Source organism: Rhincodon typus, chromosome 2 (assembly GCF_021869965.1).
Source record: "Rhincodon typus isolate 14 chromosome 2, sRhiTyp1.1, whole genome shotgun sequence".
Taxonomy (NCBI): Eukaryota; Metazoa; Chordata; class Chondrichthyes; order Orectolobiformes; family Rhincodontidae; genus Rhincodon; species Rhincodon typus.
In genome coordinates, this window is record NC_063333.1 from 3,655,325 (window position 1) to 3,675,797 (window position 20,473).

At 43.1% G+C, this 20,473-nt stretch overlaps 1 protein-coding gene across 1 annotated transcript in view; it reads left to right on the plus strand.

The window, feature by feature from the left end:
- Positions 1-2,107: 2,107 nt before the first annotated feature.
- The window catches only part of fbxl6 (F-box and leucine-rich repeat protein 6), a 39,972-nt gene continuing 21,606 nt past the window's right edge, over positions 2,108-20,473 (plus strand). Inside the window, exons 1-4 of the mRNA XM_048613544.1 lie at positions 2,108-2,676; positions 3,000-3,158; positions 8,306-8,369; positions 13,906-14,037. Of these exons, the coding sequence (XP_048469501.1) occupies positions 2,192-2,676; positions 3,000-3,158; positions 8,306-8,369; positions 13,906-14,037 (840 nt within the window). The 5' untranslated portion in view covers positions 2,108-2,191. The remainder of the gene's footprint in view (positions 2,677-2,999; positions 3,159-8,305; positions 8,370-13,905; positions 14,038-20,473) is intronic.

Here is a 20,473-nt window from a genome sequence, read left to right on the forward strand (position 1 = left end):
CCTAAGAGGGTGCAGGCCTCTTGGAGTCTTTTGTGGGTCTCCTGGGTGCAGTATGTGCGCCCATCTTGCAGGACGAACTGGTCCACATTGAACTGTTTTGTTCTGTTGGAACTGCCCCCGAGGATCCAGACGGCGATTGGCTCACCTTGTGTGGCTTCTCTGATGGCTTCCCAGACGTCACCTTCGTAGATGTGGACCTGCCTGGACTGGGGGAAGTGCAGGTCTTTGGGCCAGGCATGGCCGTTGTGGACAGTGAGGTCGATATTTGCGCCGCGGGACTGGTATTTGCCGCTGTTGTAGATGTTCTCGCCAGCTATGTCCTTCAGGATGATTGCCCGCTTGAGGATCTTCTTGAGCTCTGCCACGTCATCGATTGTGGTGCCCGTCTCGTGGACTCTCTCCTCCCATTCCTGAATTTTCCGCCTCCTGGTGGGGGTAAGGCCCTCCCTCCCCCCCTCAGGGCGCCTTCAAAATGCTCCACCGCTATCTGGGCAACGCAGTTAAGGTCGCCGTCTTGGACTGGGGCCAGGTTTGCCGGGTTGGGGTCTCTAAGGGGATAGAGGCCATGCATGACAGCAGTGACGGGGTAGGCGTTCTGGTAGAACACTTTGTCAATTCCGGTCAGGACTCCTGGACTGGTGGCCCGGGTGATCTCGACAATACCCTGGCCCTTCTTTCTCTCAGCCCTCACCGGGTCAAACTTGTCTTCTACCACCCAATCACCGTTATCTCACTCGCGCAAGAACTTGATTCTCAGAACAAATTCTCCCTCTGGGAGTTCTCCCTCTGGGAGTTCTCCGAGGAGCTGTGCTGCCCTCTCGTCTGTCATACGAGCATCCAGAGCCATGCGACCGGCCCTGGCCTCGATGCCGTTGGCAATATCAACATCGCCAATGTTGAGCAGGTCTTCTGCTTCTACCCTCTATGTAGAGAAGACCGCGGAGGCGCCGTTGACTTCAAACACGTCTTTGGCATCGACCAAGAGTTCGACCCATGGTTCGTTGGCTGGCAGCCTTACTGGGGGAGGGGCCTGGATATCCAGGTCGATAAATGGTTGGTGATGCTGCTCTAGAAGAGCAAGAGCAGGGTCTGGCATTTCTGCGAGTATCTCTTCGATAAGATCGTCCATTGTCGCCATGCTGCGGGATGGGTATACCTATGTGTTCACGTTTCTCTAATACGAAATCTCTCTGGTGTCTATGGCAGCCAAGAGACGAAACTCGTCTGTAACGCTCCGCTGCTTCCCATGCCAAATCTTCAACCGAGCGCTTCCGGAACCGCAATCCTTACAAAGTGCAAGGCCCGTTTTAACACCCTTGCCGCACTCCCTACAAGCAATGGTGCCCCCACCTTTGGCCATTCGAGCGTTGTGGATCTTACACATAACCCTGATGCAGCTGCGGCCGCAAAGCGCTGTCTCTCCCAGTAAAAGCCACTGACAAGTGTTCGTCCCCTTCATCATTGTGTTCGTATCTTTCTAATTGGGAGTTGCCTATGTGTTTCTACCCCGCGGCATGTTCCGGTAGATTAAGAATTGGGAATTGTGTTTCTACCCCGCGGCATGTTCCGGTAGATTAAGGGTAGGGGATTGTGTTTCTACCCTGGGAGGCGCGACGGGCTGATTTAGCTGGTCTGTTCGGCATGACTGCTGCTGTAGCTTGGCTTCCATAACCACCTGTGATAGAGAATTCACTATCGTTTGAGTGAGGAAATCTTTCTTCATCTTCCCAACCAGGGAAAGCATCCTCCTTGCATCTGGTCTCTCTAGCCTTGTTAAAATTGTATGTTTCAATCAGATCCCCTCTCCTCCCTCTGATCTCTGATGACTACAGGCCCAGTAGAACCAAATTCTTCTCCTCGGCAGCCGTCCCAGTTACGAGCTTTATGAACCTCCATGACGCCCTCTATGGCAACAAATTCTTTCCGTTAGGAAGAGCAAAATTGCATACAGTACTCCAGCTGTGGTCTCACCAAGGTTCTGCATAGCTGCAGTAAGACATCCCAATGTCTGAACACAAGTCCTCCATACCATTTTTCCTTCATCCATGTGTGAAACTGTTTTGTTAATAATGACTGTAGTGAAATGTTGCATTTTTTCTTGTTCCAGTGACACTGAGACATTCCTCTTTACCGCTGAATAAGAACTCGTCCAGCTGAAGAATTTCATGAGGAGGACTGAGGGGATACCGTGATGGAAGGCTCTTCAACTCCCCACAGCTCTAGGCCTACCCCTTCCCGGAAGCGGGAAGGGAGTGTTGAAAGCCGGGGTAGGTCATGTGTCCGAGTGACTTCTAAGCCAGTGAGGAAAGTGCGGCGAACAGTGAAGTGGAACACCAGGGACTACACGATCCATGATACTGACAACGACATGCTCTTGATCATATCTAATGAAAACGGGATGCAGAGGAGGCCAAGAAAACTGGCAGGGAAGAAAAGCAGCCGCAAGTTAAGCACACAGTGCAGCTCCCACAAAAACAAGGGGCTCCTGAAAAATGCAGGGTTGAAGGAGGCCAACTCTTTGAGCTTGGCAGGTCAGGATAAGCAAATAGATTCAGATCTGGAGCCTGAGAAGCCAGAAGTCTTGGACCGATGGGGCCAGCAGCTTCCAATTGAAGTCTTGGTTCACATCTTCCACTATGTAGTGTCATCGAATGGGGCCGTACCATTTCTCTGCAGGTAAAAACATTGTGAGAGAGAGGATTTCTTTCTTGTTGAAATGTAACCTGCTGCTGCAAACTGCAGGGGTGGCAAGATGGGAGAATCTGACACTGCAGATATTTTTTGTTAAATAGTTTCCCCTTTTGTAAAGACTCTTTAAGGATAAAGACTTTCAGATAGAATTGTTTAGCCATGTCTTATAAGAGCTTGGATCATGATTAGATCTAGTCTTTATAGTTTTGCCATAGCTGTCTGCTCTCATCTCAGACTTTAAATTCTGTACTTCAGCCTGTGTGGTTGTTTGAGTTGATCTGCTGAAGCTTTCTTTTGTTTTTAAACAGGATGGCCCGTGTATGTCATCTGTGGTATGGTGCTGCTGCCAACCCCAAACTCTGGCAGAAAGTCACAATCTCCTATTGCTGGGTGGAATCTGGAAAGAAATTGGTGCCGCCAGTTCAGAGAAAAATCCAAAACACCCTCAACTGGCTGAAAGACAACCGGTTTGTATAAATATGATTGCTGAAGAAGCCATGTTGCTTGGGGTGCGGGTGGGGAAACATAGAAAACAGGTGCAGGAGTAGGCCATCCGGTCCTTTGAGCCTGCACCACCATTCAATATGATCATGCAATTTCCGTATCCCATTCCCGTTTTATCTTCGTGTCCTTTGATCCTTTTAGCTGCAAGGGCTATGTCCAGCTCCCTCTTGAATATATCTAATGAACTGGCCCCAACAGCTTCCTGTTGGAGAGAATACCATAGGTTCACAACTCTGAGTGAAGAAATTCTTCCTCATCTCAGTCCTGAATGGCTTACCCCTTATTCTTAGACTGTGACCCCAGTCTTGGATTTCCCAAACATTGGGAACATTCTTCTTGCATCTAGCATGTCCAGTCCCATCAGGATTTTGTTTGTTTCTATGAAATTCCCCTCATTCTTCTAAATTTCAGCGAGTGCAAGCCCAGTCGATCAAGTCTTTCTTCATAGGTCAGTCAAAATGGGGAAATGGGAGTGTAAGTGGTTGGATCAGTATGTGGTATTTTCTAACAGGACCAACTGTTGGAACAGCAAGCAGCAAAAAAGTTACATTATATATCCCAAGGAAGAAGGAACATGCGAAGGGGAGATTGAGGCAGTTGTGGCTGACAAGGGAAGTCAGGGACAGTATAATAACAGAGGCACACAATGCGGTGAAGAGTAATGGGAAGCCAGAGGTATGGGAAACCTTTCAAAACTAGCAGAGGATAACTAAAAAAAGCAAATAAGGAGGAATAAGATGAAATATGATAGGAAGCTATTTGTAATATTAAAGAAGATTACAAGAGTGTTTTTAGATGTCTAAAAGGTAGGAGAGAGGCAAGAGTGGACATTAGACTGTTGGAAAATGAGGCTGGAGAAGTAATAATGGGGAAGAAAGAAGTGGTGGAGGAACTGAATAGGTGCTTTGTATCAGTTTCCGCAGTGGAAGATACCAGCAGCAATGCAGAACCTCGAGACGGGGTAGAGGTGAGTGTAAGAAGGTGCTGGGCAAGCTGAAAAGTCTGAAGGTGGCTAAATTACCCAGACCAGATGGACTAAACCTGAAGGTTTAGTGAAGGAGATAGCTGATGAGATTGTGGATGCATTGATGGTGATCTCTCAGGAATCACTGGAGTCAGGAAGAGTGCTAGAGGACTGGAAAATGACTAATGTAACACCCTATTTAAGAAGGGAGGGAGGCAGAAGAAAGGAAACTAAAGGCAGCTTGACCTGACCTTAGTCACTGGTAAGATTTTAGTGTCCGTTATTAAGGATGATATTGCGCAGTACTTGGAAGTGCATGGTAAAATAGGGCAGAGTCAGCATGGCTTTGTCATAAGGAGGTCACGTCTGACAAATCTGTTAGAATTCTTTGAGAAGGGAATGACCAAGTTAGACAAAGGAGAGCCAGTGGACATGATCTGTTTGGATTTTCTGAAGGACCTTGACAAGATGTAGCACAGGAGGCTGCTAGAAAATGAGTCCATGGTGTTAAGGACAAGTTTTTGGCATTGACAGAGGATTTGCTGCCGGGCAAAAGGTAGAAGTAGGAATAAAGGGATCCTTTTTCAGGATGGCCGTTGGTGACTAGTGGAGTTCTGCAGGAGTTAGTGTTGGGACCGCAAGTACCCATGATGTAAATTAATGATCTGAATGAAGGAACTGCGGCATTGTTGCTAAGTTTGACACAAAGATAATTGGAAAGACCGGTTTGGTTGAGGAAGCAGGGTGGCTTCAGAATGATCTGGGCAAAAATGGACGCAATGTTGGAAAATATAAGGTCACTTTTGGAGGAAGAATAAAGGTGTAGACTATTTGCTAAATGGGGAAAGGCTTTGGAAGTTTGAAGAACAAAGGGATCTGAGATGCCTAGTTCAGGATTCTGTTCAGTTTAACATGTAGTTCAGTTGGGAGTTAGCATTCATTCCAAGAGGGCTAGAATACAAGAGTGGAGATGTATACTGAGGCTATACGAGGCTCTGGTCAGACCGCATTTGGAATATTGAGAGCAGTTTTGGGCCTATATCTAAGAAAGGATGTGCTGGTGTTGGAGGGGGTCCAGAGGAGACTCACTAAAATGATCTTGGGCATGAAAGGCTTGTCATATGAGGAGCGTTGATGACTCTGGGCCTGTACTTGATGGAGTTTAGAAGGAGGACTAGGGGATTTGATTGAAACTTATGGAATAGTGAGAGGCCTGGATGGATTGGATATTGAGAAGATGTTTCCACTAGTAGGAGAGATTATGACCTGAGAACACAGCTTAAGAGTGAAGGGATGACCATTTAGAAGTGAAATGGCGAGTAATTTCTTCAGCCAGAGGGTGGTGAATCTGTGGAACTCCTTGCTGATTAGGGTTGTGGAGGCCAAGTCATTGAGTGTATTTAAGATAAAGATAGATAGCTTCTTGATTCATAAGGGGATCAGGGTTACGGGGAGGAGGAGGAAGTTGGATTTGAGAAACATATCAGCCATGATCGAATGGTGGAGCAGACTTAGAGTCAAGGAGTAATACAGCATGGACAAACTGGTCCGTGCTGACCATGGTGGCCACTCGGCTAGTTTCAATTGCCTTCATTTGGTCTGTATCCCTCTGAACCCTTCCCATCCGTGTACCTATCCAAATGTTTTTTAGATGTTGCTATTGTACCTGCCTCAACCACTTTTTCTGGCAGCCCATTCCATTTACGCACCACTCTCTGCATGAAGAAGTTGCCCCTCAGGTTCTTCATAAATCTTTCCCCTCTCACTTTAAACCTATGCCCTCTAGTTTTCAATCCCCATCCCTGGTAAAAAGACTATATGCATTCATCCTATCAATGCCCCTCATGATTTTGTACACTTCAATAAGGTCACCCCTCAATCTCCTACATTCCAAGGAATAAAGTCCTATCCTGTCCAACCTCTCCTTATAACTCAGGCCTACTAGTCCTGGCAACATCCTCATAAATCTTCTTCGCACACTTTCCAGTTTAACAATCTCTTTCCTATTACAGGGTAACCAAAACTGTACACAATACTCCAAGTGTGGCCTCACCGAAAACTTGTACAACTGTAACATAACGTGCCAACTCCTGTACTCAATACCTCGATCAATGAAGGTCAGCATGCTAAATGCTGCCTTCACCATCGTGTCCACCTGTGATGCTGCTTTCAGCAAACTATGTACTTATACTCCCAGTCCCTCTGCTCCACAATACTCCTTAGGACCTTACCATTTACTGTTTAAGTCCTACAACACTTTACAAAGTGCAAGACCTCATACTTATCTGTATTGAATTGCATTTGCCAATCCTCAGCCCACTTCCCCATCTGATCAAGATCCCTCTGTATTTTTTGATAACCTTCTTTGATATCAACGATACCTCCTCATTTTGTATCATCTGCAAACTTACTAATCATGCCTTGTACATACACATCCAGATCATTTATATAAATAACAAAAGTCCCAGCACTGATGCCTGTGGCACACCACTAGTCACAGGCCTCCTGTCTGAGAAACAACGTTCGACCATCACCCTCTGCTTCCTACCATCAAGCCAATTTTGAATCCAATTAGCTAGCTCTCCCTGGATCCCATTTGACCTAACCTTCAACTAGCCTGCCATGCGGGACCTTGTCAAAGGCCTTACTAAAGTCCAGATAGACAACGTCCACTGCCCTACCCTCATTTATCCTCTTGGTCACCTCTTCGAAAAACTCTTAAAAGACTTTCAGACATGACATCCTATGCACAATTCCATGCTGACTATCCCTAACCAGACCTTGACTATCCAAATGTTGGTTGATTCTGTCCCTCAGTATCCTCTCCAATAACTTGCCTACCACTGATGTCAGGCTCACTAGCCTATAGTTCCCTGGCTGTTTTTGCTACCGTTCTTAAACAATGGAACGACATTAGCCACCCTCCAGTCTTCCAGAACTACATCAGTGGCTAAAGATGAAGCAAAAGTCAATGCAAGGGTCTCTGCAATTTCTTCTCTAGCCTCCCAGAACATCCGAGAATGGACTTCAGGCCATCCCCTCCGGTTCAAGTGCAACCTGTCCCTCTTGTACAGGTCAGCTCCACCCCAGAAGAGATCCCAATGATCCAAGGACTGAAAACCCTGCGCCTGCACCAGCTCCTCAGCCATGCACTCATCTGGATATTTCTATCCTCACTGGCGCATGTCACTGGGAGTAATTCGGAGATCACTACCCTTGAGGTCTTGCTTTTTAACTTCTTACCAGCTCCCTGTACTCACTTCGCAGGACCCCATCCCTTTGTCTACCTATGTCGTTTGTACCGTTGTGCAGAATGACCTCTGGCTGTTCACCCTCCACTTGATGGACCGAATGGCCTAATTCTGTTCCAGTACCTTATCGTCTTATGGCTTTAAAATTAATATTGTAACAGTCTGTAGGAGCTTCATGGTAGTGTTACCAAACAAAATTTGACGTCAAGCCACATTAAGAGATGTTTGGGGCAGTTGATGGATTTTGGTATTGAGGAACATTTTAAGGTCAAAATCCAGATAGTTACCAACATGGCCATTGGTGAAGTGAGGGAGAGATGACCATAGATGGAAGATTTCTACTGTCTCAGTGTTATGGAGTGGTGAGATAATGAGGAATGAGACCACAGAAGGATTTGAATTTAAGGCTGTGACATTTGAGGTTTTGTAAGATTGAGAGCTAATGTTTGTCAATAGCGTGGGTGATGGTTAAATAGGACTTGGGAATGGGGTAGGATATAGCATCAGGATTTTGAGTGAAGCGACTGTTAAGGAGCTGTGGCTCCAAGCCTCTTTCCCATCTCTTAAAAAATACGATCTTGTCCAAGCATTTGGACTGCACTCTCTTCTTTTGGCCCCATCTCCTTTTCCCACAATGATTCCCTGAACCTCTCAGGCCATTTAAGGGTTATAACTGGTGTGAGGCGGAAAGTCCGAATTATTTCCAGTAGCAAAGCAAGAGATGTTTAAATTACTTTAACATTGGAATTTTCACGCCCTGGTTCTTAGACTTCAGGCTAAGCGAATCATTTCCGTTGTGCTAAGTTGCTGGCTTTCATAATGAAGGAGTCAGTCTTGAGGTGGTAAGTTTTACTGTTATAACTCATTTAATCTGCATTTCTTTTTAAATGTACAGGTTTTCACAGCTTCGGGAATTCTCTCTCTGCAACTGGAATAATCTAGTGAGTTACACCATGAAGGTAAGACTGACAATCGAGTGTCTCTGTACACAAAAACAAAAGTTGCTGGAAAAGCTTAGGAAGTCTGTCGGCAATTGTGAAGAGAAATCAGAGTTAACATTTCGGACCTGGTGACCGGAAGCTTCGCCAGCAACTTCTGTTTTTGCTTCTGATTTACAGCATCGACATTCTTTCATTATTTTAATGAATGTCTCTGTACAGTTGGATTAACAATACACAGTTTGTAATTCATGTGAAGTCATATTTGTAGGAATATCCACTAATGCTAAGTCTCTAAATCTCACTTAAATATCAGTGAATATCTGCCAATAGTTCTCAATTCACTGGAACTAATATAGAATTATGTTTTCATTTAGTATTTTGTATCTTGTTTTGGTTAATTCTGTTATATACTTTGCAAACAAAGGAAAGGAATGATTAATACTAATCAACTTAGCTGGCAAAAAAAATGTGTATTTAAAGAAGACAAAGGCACAGACTGCTTGCTTCTATGTGGGAGTTGTTAATCCGAGGACATTGTTACAATAACTGGTGTTGGTGGTGGGCCATTGATTAAAGTACAGTTCTACTGTTGCCATTAAACTACACTGTGTTTCAGGTTTTTTTTCTTTATTCATTCATGGGATGAGGGCATCGTTGACCAGGCAGCATTTATTGCCCATCCCTAATTGCCCAGAGGGCAGTTAAGAGTCACCACATTGCTGTGGGTCTGGAGTCACACGTAGGCCAGACCAGGTAAGGATGGCAGTTTCCTTCCCTCAAGGGCACTAGTAAACCAGAGATAGTGGGGACTGCCGATGCTGGAGAATCTGAGATAACAAGGTGTAGAGCTGGATGAACACAGCAGGCCAAGCAGCATCAGAGGAGCAGGAAAGCTAACGTTTCGGGTCTAGACCCTTCTTCAGAAAATAGTGAACCAGATAGGTTTTTCCAACAGTCGACATTGGATTCATGGTCATCATTAGATTCTTAATTCCAGATATTTATTAGATTAAAATTCCACTATCTGCCGGGGCAGGTTTCGAACCCAGGTCCCCAGAACATTATCTGGGTCTCTGGATTAACAGTCCAGCGATAATACCACACCATCACCTCCCCGAGCATGCTTGATAAGGAGAGAAGTGGAGCTTTATCCCACAATGTAAAAATGATATTGGTTGAATTTTTTATCAGGGGTTTTTATCAGTTCTATACTTATCTGATTTGTCACCTAATGTTGAGGTAGGATGTAAATGGGAGGGAACATTCATCCTGGAACTGAATCTAATTCCCATGATATTCCATATAACATTACCCCATCCTGTTTGACATGGAAGCAGTGTTCTTGGTCTTGCTGTTGCTTCAGTGTTTTTGCATTATTACTGAAAAGAGAGATGTGTTGCTGAAGCTTTTTGTCTTGAACTTGTCAGGACAATTGCAAGAATACCAAATTTCAAACCATCACTGCACTTGATATCACAGGAGGAAAGAGTGCTGATTGTCTCATATGTTGACTTAAACTAAACAAGTTGTTACCATGGAGAATGCCACGGGTGACTACAGCTCTCTAGATGACCTGACTCAAAAAAATATTCCTTTTGTTTTCAGAGAATGCGTCTATTGACTTGAATATACGTTTATTCCAGTAAGAGTAAATGAGACATGTGACTTCCAGTGATTGTATTAAATTGATTATTAGTGTAGCTGTTAGGGCACTCAGTTCTTCAAAAAGTGTTGCCCAATCATGGAATTGCATTTAACTATAGAGACTTTCTTTTGAATTTTACATACACAGCTGGTTGCTTATGGTGTGTTATCTGCCTATTACAAACCACCGAGGGAACATACTGTTTGATTCGACCAGTCAATTACTGGATCATGTAGCGTATGTACGGCCATTGTACTGACACTAAAATTTCTACACTATGTTACTCAACTATATGAAATGCAGAATGGCTTTTTGGCTACACTTTGCTCAACAATCCTCTGGTTAATAAAGATGCTGAAGGGGAGCATTTTTAAGAGATAAAAAAGTGGTGAAATGTGGTAGGTCAGAAGATTTGGGAAACTTTTAAGGAACCAGCAGATGATTAAAAAACTGATAAAGAGGGACAAAAATTGGTTATGAAAGTAAATTGGCAGTAAATAATGAAAACAATCATTAAGAGCTTCTGCAGGTGTAAAAAAGAGAGTAGCTAAAGTAAGTATTAGCCTTTTATTAATTTCTCAGTCACATCTTCCAAGGTTCCCACAGTGAAATTCCACATAATTGAAACCATTATTTTGTGTCGGGCTTCACGATGGAAGACATTATAAGTATCCCAAACGTAACAGATGAGCAAAAAGCTAATGGGAGAAAAGATCTTGGAACAGTCTTTTTCATGAGTGACAAATTATTTGACAAACTAATGTGACTAAAGGCGGCAAGCCATTAGGACCTGATGACCTGCATCCAAGGCTTTTGACAGAAGTGGCTGCCAGGATAGTGGAGATATTGATCAAAATATTGCACTGGAATCCGAGAGGGTTCCAGCAGATTTGAAAACTACAAATGTTGAACCCCTGTTCCAGAAGGGAGGAAGCAGGAAAGTATAGGCCAGTGAGTCTCACTTTTGTCATTGGGAAATAGCTAAAGTCCATTATTAAGGAAGAAATAGATCCTTAAGAGAGCTTAACATAGTCAAAGTCAACTTGGCTTTGTGACAAGGAAATTGTCTGACAAATTTGCTCGAGTTCTTTGAGCATGTAACAAGTAGATGAAAGGAAACTGGAAGATGTAGTGTATTTTAGTTTCCAGAAGGCATTCAGCAAAGTGCTACATAACAGGCAATAGTACAAGGTTGGAGCTCACAGTAATGGAGGTAATATAATTGCATGAATTGTGGATTGGTCACATAACGAGTGGAATGCCACAAGGGTCAGTCCTAGAGCCTCAGTTATTTATGATTAATTAATTGGAATGGGGGTAAAGTGTAATGTATCCAAATTTGATGACAATACAAAAATGCATGTGGTGATGATGACAAGGAGTCTGCAAAGGGATGTAGATAGACTGAGTGAATGGGCAAAAACTTGACAGATGGAATTTAATGTCGGAAAGTTATGACGTCATGGTCTTTGCTATGAAGAGTCAAAGGCAGAAGATTGTTTAAATGGAAAGATACTCCACAAAAAATGAGCACAAGGATCTAAGTGTTCTTGTGCACAAAGCACTAAGTTAATATGCAGTAATTGAAATGAAATTGTACTTTGTTTTTTATTGCAAGGGGTTGGAATTTGAAAACAGGGAAGTCCTATTACAAGTGTGTAGAGTGTTGGTGAGGCTATATCTGGAGTACTATGTAAAGTTTTGGTCCCTGTATTTAAGAAAGTATAGAAGAAATGCAGCAAGGACTTCCTGAAAGCGCCTCCCTTAACCAGTGCAACATTCTCACCAACATATGGGGAATCACTTGCTCTAGAATGCACAAACTGGAGAAGGAGCATCGGTGAAGGCGCCAAGCACTTGATTGATTTATTGTCATATTTATCGAAATACAGTAAAAAGCTTTGTTTACGAGTAATACAGGCAGTTCACAGCAAGCAAAGGATGTACAGATCACAAAGACATTGCAGGTTACATTATTTGAGGCCAGAGTCCATTCAACAGTCTGATAATGACCGGATAGAAGCTGTTCCTGAACCTGCTCGTGTGTGTAAATGGAGTCTATGGATGGAAGGTTGGCTTCTGTGATGGCCTGGGCTGTGCACACCATCTTCTGTAGTTTCTTACGGCCCTGAGATTAGCAGTTGCCATACCAGGCAGTTATGCACCCGGACAGTATGCTATCAGTGGTGCATCTGTAGAAGTTGGTGAGGGACCTTATGCACATACCAAATTTCCTGAGCCGCCTGAGGAAGAAGAGGCGTTGTTGTGCCTTCTTGATTGTCGCATTTATGTGGTAAGTCTAGGACATGTTGTCGGTTATCGTCACTCTGAGGAACTTGATGCTCTTCACTCTCTCAACCTCAGTTCCATTGATGTAGATGGGGGCGTGTTCTCCTCCTTTCTTTCTGAAGTCGATGATCAGTTCTTTAGTTTTGCCGAAGTTGAGAGACAGATTGTTTTCACTGCACCAAGTCACCAAAGCCTTTATCATCCTTCTGTATTTTGACTTGTCATTGTTAGTTATCTGTCCCACTACGGTGGTGTCATCAGTGAATTTGCAGATGGTGTTTGTTTGGAATTTGGTAACACAGTCGTAGGTGCACAGGGAGTACTGTAGGGGGCTGAGAATGCATCCTTGGGGGTGTTCCAGTGTTGAGTGTTATTGTGGAGGAGGTGCAGTTATCCTCACTGATGTGGCCTGTGAGTCAGAAAGCTGAAGGTCCAGTTGCAGAGGGCAGAGCCGAGACCAAGGCCACACAGTTTTGAGATCAGTCTGAAGGGGGTAGTGGTGTTGAAGGCGGAGCTGTAGTCAACGAGTCAAGCATGTTGAGTCCAAACACAAGCAGTAGAAACAGTGTGCAGAATCCAGAGCATCCTACCTACCCATCTACCTCATGAAACACCACCTGCCCCAGCTGTAGCAGACCCCAGTGTTCCAGGTTTGGATTATTCAGCCACTGTAGAACCCCACCCTAACCACTGGACTGGTTACAAGTCATTCCTAACCTTGAGGGCCTGCCAATGATGGAAGATTATGACATTGAAGACTGTGCAGAAGAGATTCTTAAAGTTGATTCCCGGGGCAAAGGGGTTCACTTTTATCAAGAATGGATGAATAGGTTAGGTCTTTATTCATTAGACTTTAGAAGAATGATGGATGATCATATTGAACCATACCAGATTCTGAAGGGGCTTGACAGGGTAGATGTTATTTCCGTGTTTCTACTACTGAGGGAATCTTGAAATAGAAGGCATTCATTTAAAACTGAGATGTGAAGGAATTTCTTCTCCCAGAGGTAGTGAATGACTGGATTTCTGTACTCTAGAGTTATGGAGGCTAGATCACTGAAAATATTTAAAGTTGAGATTTTTGAAGTATCAGGAGATGAGGGCTGTGAGGAGCTGGCAAGAAAGAGGAGTTGATGCCTAGAGCACATCAGCCATGGTCTTTTTGAATGTTGTAGCAGAATAGAGGGGTTGAATAGCCTGCTCCTGCTTCTATTTTTATGTCGTTATGTATTGCTGAGCACTGTAATAGCTACACTTGCAACTAATTTAAGATAATTGAGCTTGTGATATGGCTCATTTACAAGTATTAGAAATAAAATATTTGCATACACAGGGACACATTGTCCTGAAAACTAAAGGAATGTATTCAAGGGGGTGGTGTGGTTTACAGTTTCCCGTTGCTGTCTCAGTGGCAAAACCTTGGCTAATTGGAATCTAAATGTCAGTCAATCACCCTTTTTTTCTGTCAGATAAATTGTTGTGATGTTTTGTCCTGTTGAGTCCAAGATGAAAAGCTTTGGCAATATGTTTAATTTTATCCACTCTTCTGAGCAAGATTCATGTTCTGTAGTATCAAGTGACCATTTTTACATATCAGCACTGCTGTTTTCTTCTTTCCAGACCGTTACTGAATCCTGTCCTCACTTAGCCTCACTGCGACTGACCAACTGCACTGGTGTCACATCTGATGTCTTTGAAGCATTGGCCACCCATTGCCAGAAGCTGGAAAGTTTAAACCTGCAGCATTCAGTGGTAAGTGAGCTACTTGTGAATTGTTAGCTTACACTCCAGTTAGTGCAGAATTGCACCAGTTTAAATAAGAGGAGTTTAGTCAGCCTGTCACGCCTAGGCTGATAATAATTCATTGTATCTTTCATTATTTTTAACCAAACTTGATATAAAAAAAAGTCCCTTTCATTGTAGTCGACCTTACTTCAATGACTGTTTCCTGATTTTACACATTGGGAAAACCTTTGTTTTTACTACGAAACTCTGCGTCTATGTCTATTGTTACTGATTCACTAACCACTACAGACAGTCTTATACCTTAGTGTAATTCCTAGGAGTTTTGTACTAATATAAGTCTAATCAGCCTATAGTTACCCTTTTTAATTTTGAAATTACAGATAGTGACGTTTGAAATAGATACAGTAGCTCATGTGGCCCCTTGAGAGCAATCAGTAAATGGCTAATCTGATTGTGGTCTGGCCTTCACTTTTGTGCTTCCCCTCCAATAACTCTTGAGCTCCTATAGGTGCGAATTCTGTGTAACTTGTGCAGACCCGGAGTTTATAGGATGGTTGTAGATTTTAGTTGGATATGAGGCAAAAATTCAATTTCTGGATGGTGGATTAAGGTGTTTATATTAAGTTCTCCGTGCTTTTTCAGGTTGGTTAGGTTACTAATATTTATTAATACTCAGCCCCTGCAGTAATATTCGTGGGCACAATCTTGTTGGCTAAGAATGAGGCAACAGCTGAGTTCACAAATTCAATCATATATCTGAGGGTGGGGACTGCTTCCTGCAAGTTCCAGTGAGTACAAATTTCACTAATTTGGCTCCTTCGTGAACAAGCTGTTACTTTATGAAATCATTTCCAGTTTTAGGAGTGAAGTCATTCTATTTTGATCAGCCCATGAGAAATCTCAGTCATATGCAGCCTAAGTTGTTAAATGGTTACATGGTTAAGGCTGCGAACAAGCAAACAAGCCTGCCCAGGTGACACAGCCACACTGGTTAATACTAGTAAATCTGGCTGGGGCAGGCAAGCATGCTTGAACTCAAAAGGGGGCTCTACTCAAAACTTTGTGGTTGTGTCCATGACCCATACAAGTCTTGGGTGATAACTAGGAGACTGTACACATCCACTAACTTAGAACGAGAGATCATAGTTTTAGGAGAAGGGTTAGCAGATTTAAAACTGAGATGAGGTAAATTATTTTTCTCAAATGGCCATGAATTTGTGGAATTCTCCACCCTAGAGCAAGTTGGATGTTGGGACATTGGGTAAATTTAAGGAGGAGATTGACAGATTTTTGATTAGCAATGGCTTGAATGTTATGGAGAATGAGCAAGAAAGTGGAGTTGAGGCCGAGATGAGATCAGCCATGATTGTATTAAATGGTGTATCCAACTTGAGGGGCTGAATTGCCTACTCCTGCTCCTAGTTCTTATAAAGTAGGCTGTTTGACTGTTCAAACCTGCTTTGCCATTCTACAGGATTATGACTGATGTGACATTCCTCACGTTCACTTTCCTGTGTTTTTCCCATAACGCATGATTCTCTTATTGATCAAGAATCTGTCGATATCTGTCTTAAATATACACAGGACATTGCCCCTACAGCTTTCTGCGGCAAGGAGTTCCAAAAACTGCCAACCCGCTGAAAGAAGAAATACCTCCTTAACTCATTTTTAAATAGGCACCCCTTTATCTGAGGCTATGCCCGCTCATCCTGCACGATTTGTCACCAAAGTCAACTTGTGGAAAGGATATTGGTGCGTTCCATTGACTGAGAACCAGATAAATATCAGCCATTGTAACAATGTGTGGACTTTATCAATGCAAAGACATGCTGTTTGGAATGAAAATGTATCAGTAACATTCCAGTGAATTCTTACGAGGGACCATGTTACATTGCCTTGTATTTCACCAGACCTGGATTTAGGCAGGATTTTTATGCAAGCTGTTAAGCCCCTGCTAAACAGTTTATCAAATGGTGTTAGTGCAGGTTAAATTGATGTCTGTGAATGATATGCCTGGCAGAATTTGAGCACATTTTTAAGTAATCCTCACCAGTAAAAGTGCTTTCATGATTTAGCGTTTGTTTTTTGAATACTTAAGCGACTTTTGTAACTTTGTATTCCACTCATAAAATTTCATTACGGTACACAGATAAAAATACAATCTGATGGAGCATTGCCAATTCCTCAACTGCTCGTGGTCTCTATTTCCTTGTTTGTATTTTGTCTTTCAACTAATAGCACTCACATATTGATTCTATTCAATATTTGAGTAGGCTGTTACAGCTCACAATTAAGAATCCATTCGTTGCATTCTAATTAAAGGAGATGAGCTAAACATTCTCTTTATTTTCACGCCTTTTTTGTTTAAATTTGAACTTTTTTTGTTGTCTGCTTTTCTTCCTGTTTAACTTTACGGGCCTGTGATCTAATCACAACACAGTTTGTGTTCCTCCTGCCGCATCTGTTACTTTTACATCCCCTGGTTATTCCGCCACACTTGGTGAAACCAATATTTTTCAACCAAACAAGATAATTTCTTGAGATAAAATCAATTCCTTCTATCGGGATTTGTTTCACTACTCCCAACTAGAAATCTTCTATTTACTAAGCCACTCCAAATTTGTGTAATGGGACTGACTTGTAATCTCCATGTATACATCATCTAATTAATATTATCATCTTCATTAACCCCCATCAAAGATAAAGGTTGTTATCAGCCAGCATCAGTGACTTGCTCCAGTGTCTGTCAATATCTTTGCTGGTTTACCTCCTTGATTGGAAGCATTTAAAAAAAATCTCTTTTGAAATATCTGGAGTTTAATCTGGACAAGCATGGGAGGTCCAATGTGACAGAAAAGTGTTCAGTAAATGGCAGGACCCTTGGGAGCATTGATATACAGAGGGATCTTGGGGTTCAAGTCCATTGCTTCCTAAAAGTGGCAACACAAGTGGATAAGGTGGCAAAGGTGATGAACGGTATGCATGCCTTCATCAGTCGGGACATTGAGCGTAAACATTAGCAAGTCATGTTGCAGCTGCATTAAACTTTAGTCAGGCCAAATTTATAGTTTTGGTCACCATACTACAGGAAAACTTTCTGGAGGCTTTGGAGGGTTTCCAATAGAGGTTTACCAGGATGTGTTAGCTTTAAGAAGAGGTTGGACTGATTTGGATTGTTTTTGCTAGAGCTTTGGAGGTTGGAGGCATTTAAAATTATGAGAGGCGTGGATAGGGTATATAGTTGGGAGTCTTTTTCCCAGAATGGAAATGTCAAATACTCGGAAGCATAGGACTAAGGTGAGGGGGACAAGTTTTTAAAGGAGATGTGTTGAGGCAAGTTTTTTACACAGATAATGGTAGGTGCCTGGAAACTGCCAGGGGAAGAGGTAGAAACACACATGAAAGGAGAAATTTAGGTAGACACATGAACTGGCAGGGTACAGAGGGATATGCGCCATGTGCAAGCTGATGGGATTGGTTTAGAACAGCATCACGGTTAACACAGACAGAGTGGGTGAAGGGCCTGCTCCTTGTGCTATACAGATTTGTGTAATAGAATGTTTGGCATCCCCAGTAGTCTGACTGTCTTTATGAATAATTGGAGAAGAATTTTCTTACCTGTCCGCCTCTTATTACATTCTAAGAAAACATGTTCTTTTTGTGGTACTGCTACAGTTTTAATACTAATTTTCTTTGTTAATTTCTCCCTCTTGTGAGGATTCCTAAGACACTCCTGTTACTGTAATTGGTCTCCCATTTAACATTCGATGATCGACTTTGATACATCCAGTCTTATTACAGTAAAAACATGTTATTTTCTTTATATCACTTTTTGGGTCTAGCCTTTCCCCTTTTACTGCACTGGCATTCTTTTGGTTGTGCTCTAGCGCGAATACCTGTTTCATTCACAGTTTTTCTATTTTGCAATTCATTTGAGGATTTCCATTTGACCATCTCACACCTAATAGCTGTTTGTGAGAGACACTATGGTTATCTGCCAGAACTTGTTGCCTCTCTGAACTTTGATACTTCATGATCATCTAAATAATTTTAGGCTTGCAAGAATGTTACTTCTGAACTTTTCAATGATGATAATTTTTCTTGCATTCTCAATTTTTTCTGTAATTTCAGCGATCAAAACCACTGATTCGGTTACATTTAGAAACCTAAAAAATTCTAACTGGACCAGACAGGGTTAATGCAGGAAGGACTTTCCAGATGACCAGGGAGTCCAGAGCTTTTTTTTTGTTGCCCTTCCCTGATTGCCCAGAGGGCAGTTAAGAGTCAACAGCATTGCTGTGGGCCTGGAGTCATATGTAGGCCAGACCAGGTAAGGATGGCAGTTTCCTTCCCTAAAGGACATTAGCGAACCAGATGAGTTTTTCCGACAATGGATTCACAGTCATCATTAGATTCTTAATTCCAGATATTTATTGAATTCAAATTCCACCATCTGTCATGGCGGGATTCGAACCCTGGTCCCCAGAACAGAGGAGACTTAACAGGATGTTGCCTGGAATGGAGGGAAGGTCTTACGAAGAAAGGTTGAGAGAGCTGGGGCTTTTCTCTTCAGAACGACGAAGGATGAGAGGTGACTTAATAGAGGTGTACGAATGATCAGAGGTATAGATAGAGTGGACAGCCAGAGACTTTTTCCTAGGGTGGAGGTAGCTATTACAAGGGGGCATAGTTTTAAAGTGAATGGAGGTGGATACAGGGGAGACATCAGAGGTAGGTTCTTTACTCAGAGAGTGGTCAGGGTGTGGAATGCATTGTCGGAGAGGGTAGTGGAGTTGGCCTCATTAGGGTCATTTAAGTGGCTATTAAATAGGCATATGGATGATAGTATAAGGTAGGGGTGGAGGTTAGATAGACCTTAGGTTTAGGGTAAAAGTTCGGCACAACATCATTGGCCGAAGGGCCTGTACTGTTCTATGTTCTATGTTTATTGTCTGGGTCTCTGGATTAACAGTCCAGCGATAATGCCACTAGGCCATTGCTTCCCCTATTATGGGGTCACAGTTTAAGAATACGGGATAGGCCCTGAAGTATTGAGATGAGGAGAAATGTTTTCAGCCAGAGCGTGGTAAGAGTGTAGAATTCTGTTACAGAAAGCTGTTGAGGCCACAGTACTGAATGAACACCTTATGCCTTGAACTGTCTAATAATCGGTCCTGTCTGTCCATGAGGCGGGTCTTTGTTATATCCACAATGTTACATCTCCACTTTGTAATTTGTGTCTGTAACTCTTAAATCTTATTTATCACACTCCATGCATTCACACATATTTACAGTAACCTTGTAAGCTTTATTACTTTCTGTTGTAATGACTACATGCATTAGTTGACAGTTTATTTTCCAGTGCTATCGACTTCTTCCACAATTTTGCACATCGGTCTTCCTATCAGGTATTACCTCCTGGTTCCTGCACCTCTGCCATGTTAGTTTAAACCTTCCCCAGTAGCAGTAGCTAATTACCCTGTGAAGAGCTCACTCCTGGTTCTGTTCAAGTGTAAACAATATAGCCTGTAAAGATTCTAACTAGCCCCGAAGTGCTGGAAAATGGGACTAGTGCAGGACTGACGTGATGGTCTGTGCTGTGTGAATCTATAACTGATCCAAAGTATCTAAAGCTCTCTCTCCCGCACCAAATCTTCAGGCATGCATTTATCTTCCTTTTCCTCCTATTTCTATATACATGGGGTCAATAGATGTGGAGCTGGAAAAGCATGGCATGTCAGACAGCATCCGAGGAGCAGGAAAGTCAGCGTTTTGGGCCGAACGCCTTTGTCAGGACTGGGGAGGGGGTAGTGACCCCAGAAATAAATGGAGGGGTTGGGGCTGAGGGGAGGATGGTGGGATGGAGATAGGTAGATGCAGATAAGGGGTTATTGTGGACAAACAGAAAGCTGGAAGAACACAGCAAGCCAGGCAGCATCTAGAGGATAGGAGAAGTCAATGTTCCAGGTATTATCCAAAACGCTGACGTCTCATTTCCTCCAGATGCTGCCTGTCTTCGTGTGTGTTTCCAGTGTCTGCAGTTTTTTTTGTCTCTAAGGGGATTATTGTGGTTGGTCAGTGGGAAGGGTGGAATGGATAGGTGAGTCAGCAGATGGTCAGGTTGGGGGTGGAGAGATTTTGAAGCTGGTGATGCAGGTAGGGTAGTTATTGTGGTCAGTCAGTGGGAAGGGTGGAGCAGATAAGTGAGTAGGAAGATGGACAGGTTGGGGTGGAGAGAATTGAAGCTGGTGAAGTCAATATTCAGTCCATTGGGCTGTAAGCCCCCAAGGTGAAATGAGGTGTTAGAACATAAGAACATAAGAACTAGGAGCAGGAGTAGGCCATCCGGCCCCTCGAGCCTGCCCCACCATTTAATAAGATCATGGCTGATCTTTTTGAGACTCAGCTCCACTTACCCGCCCACTCACCATAACCCTTAATT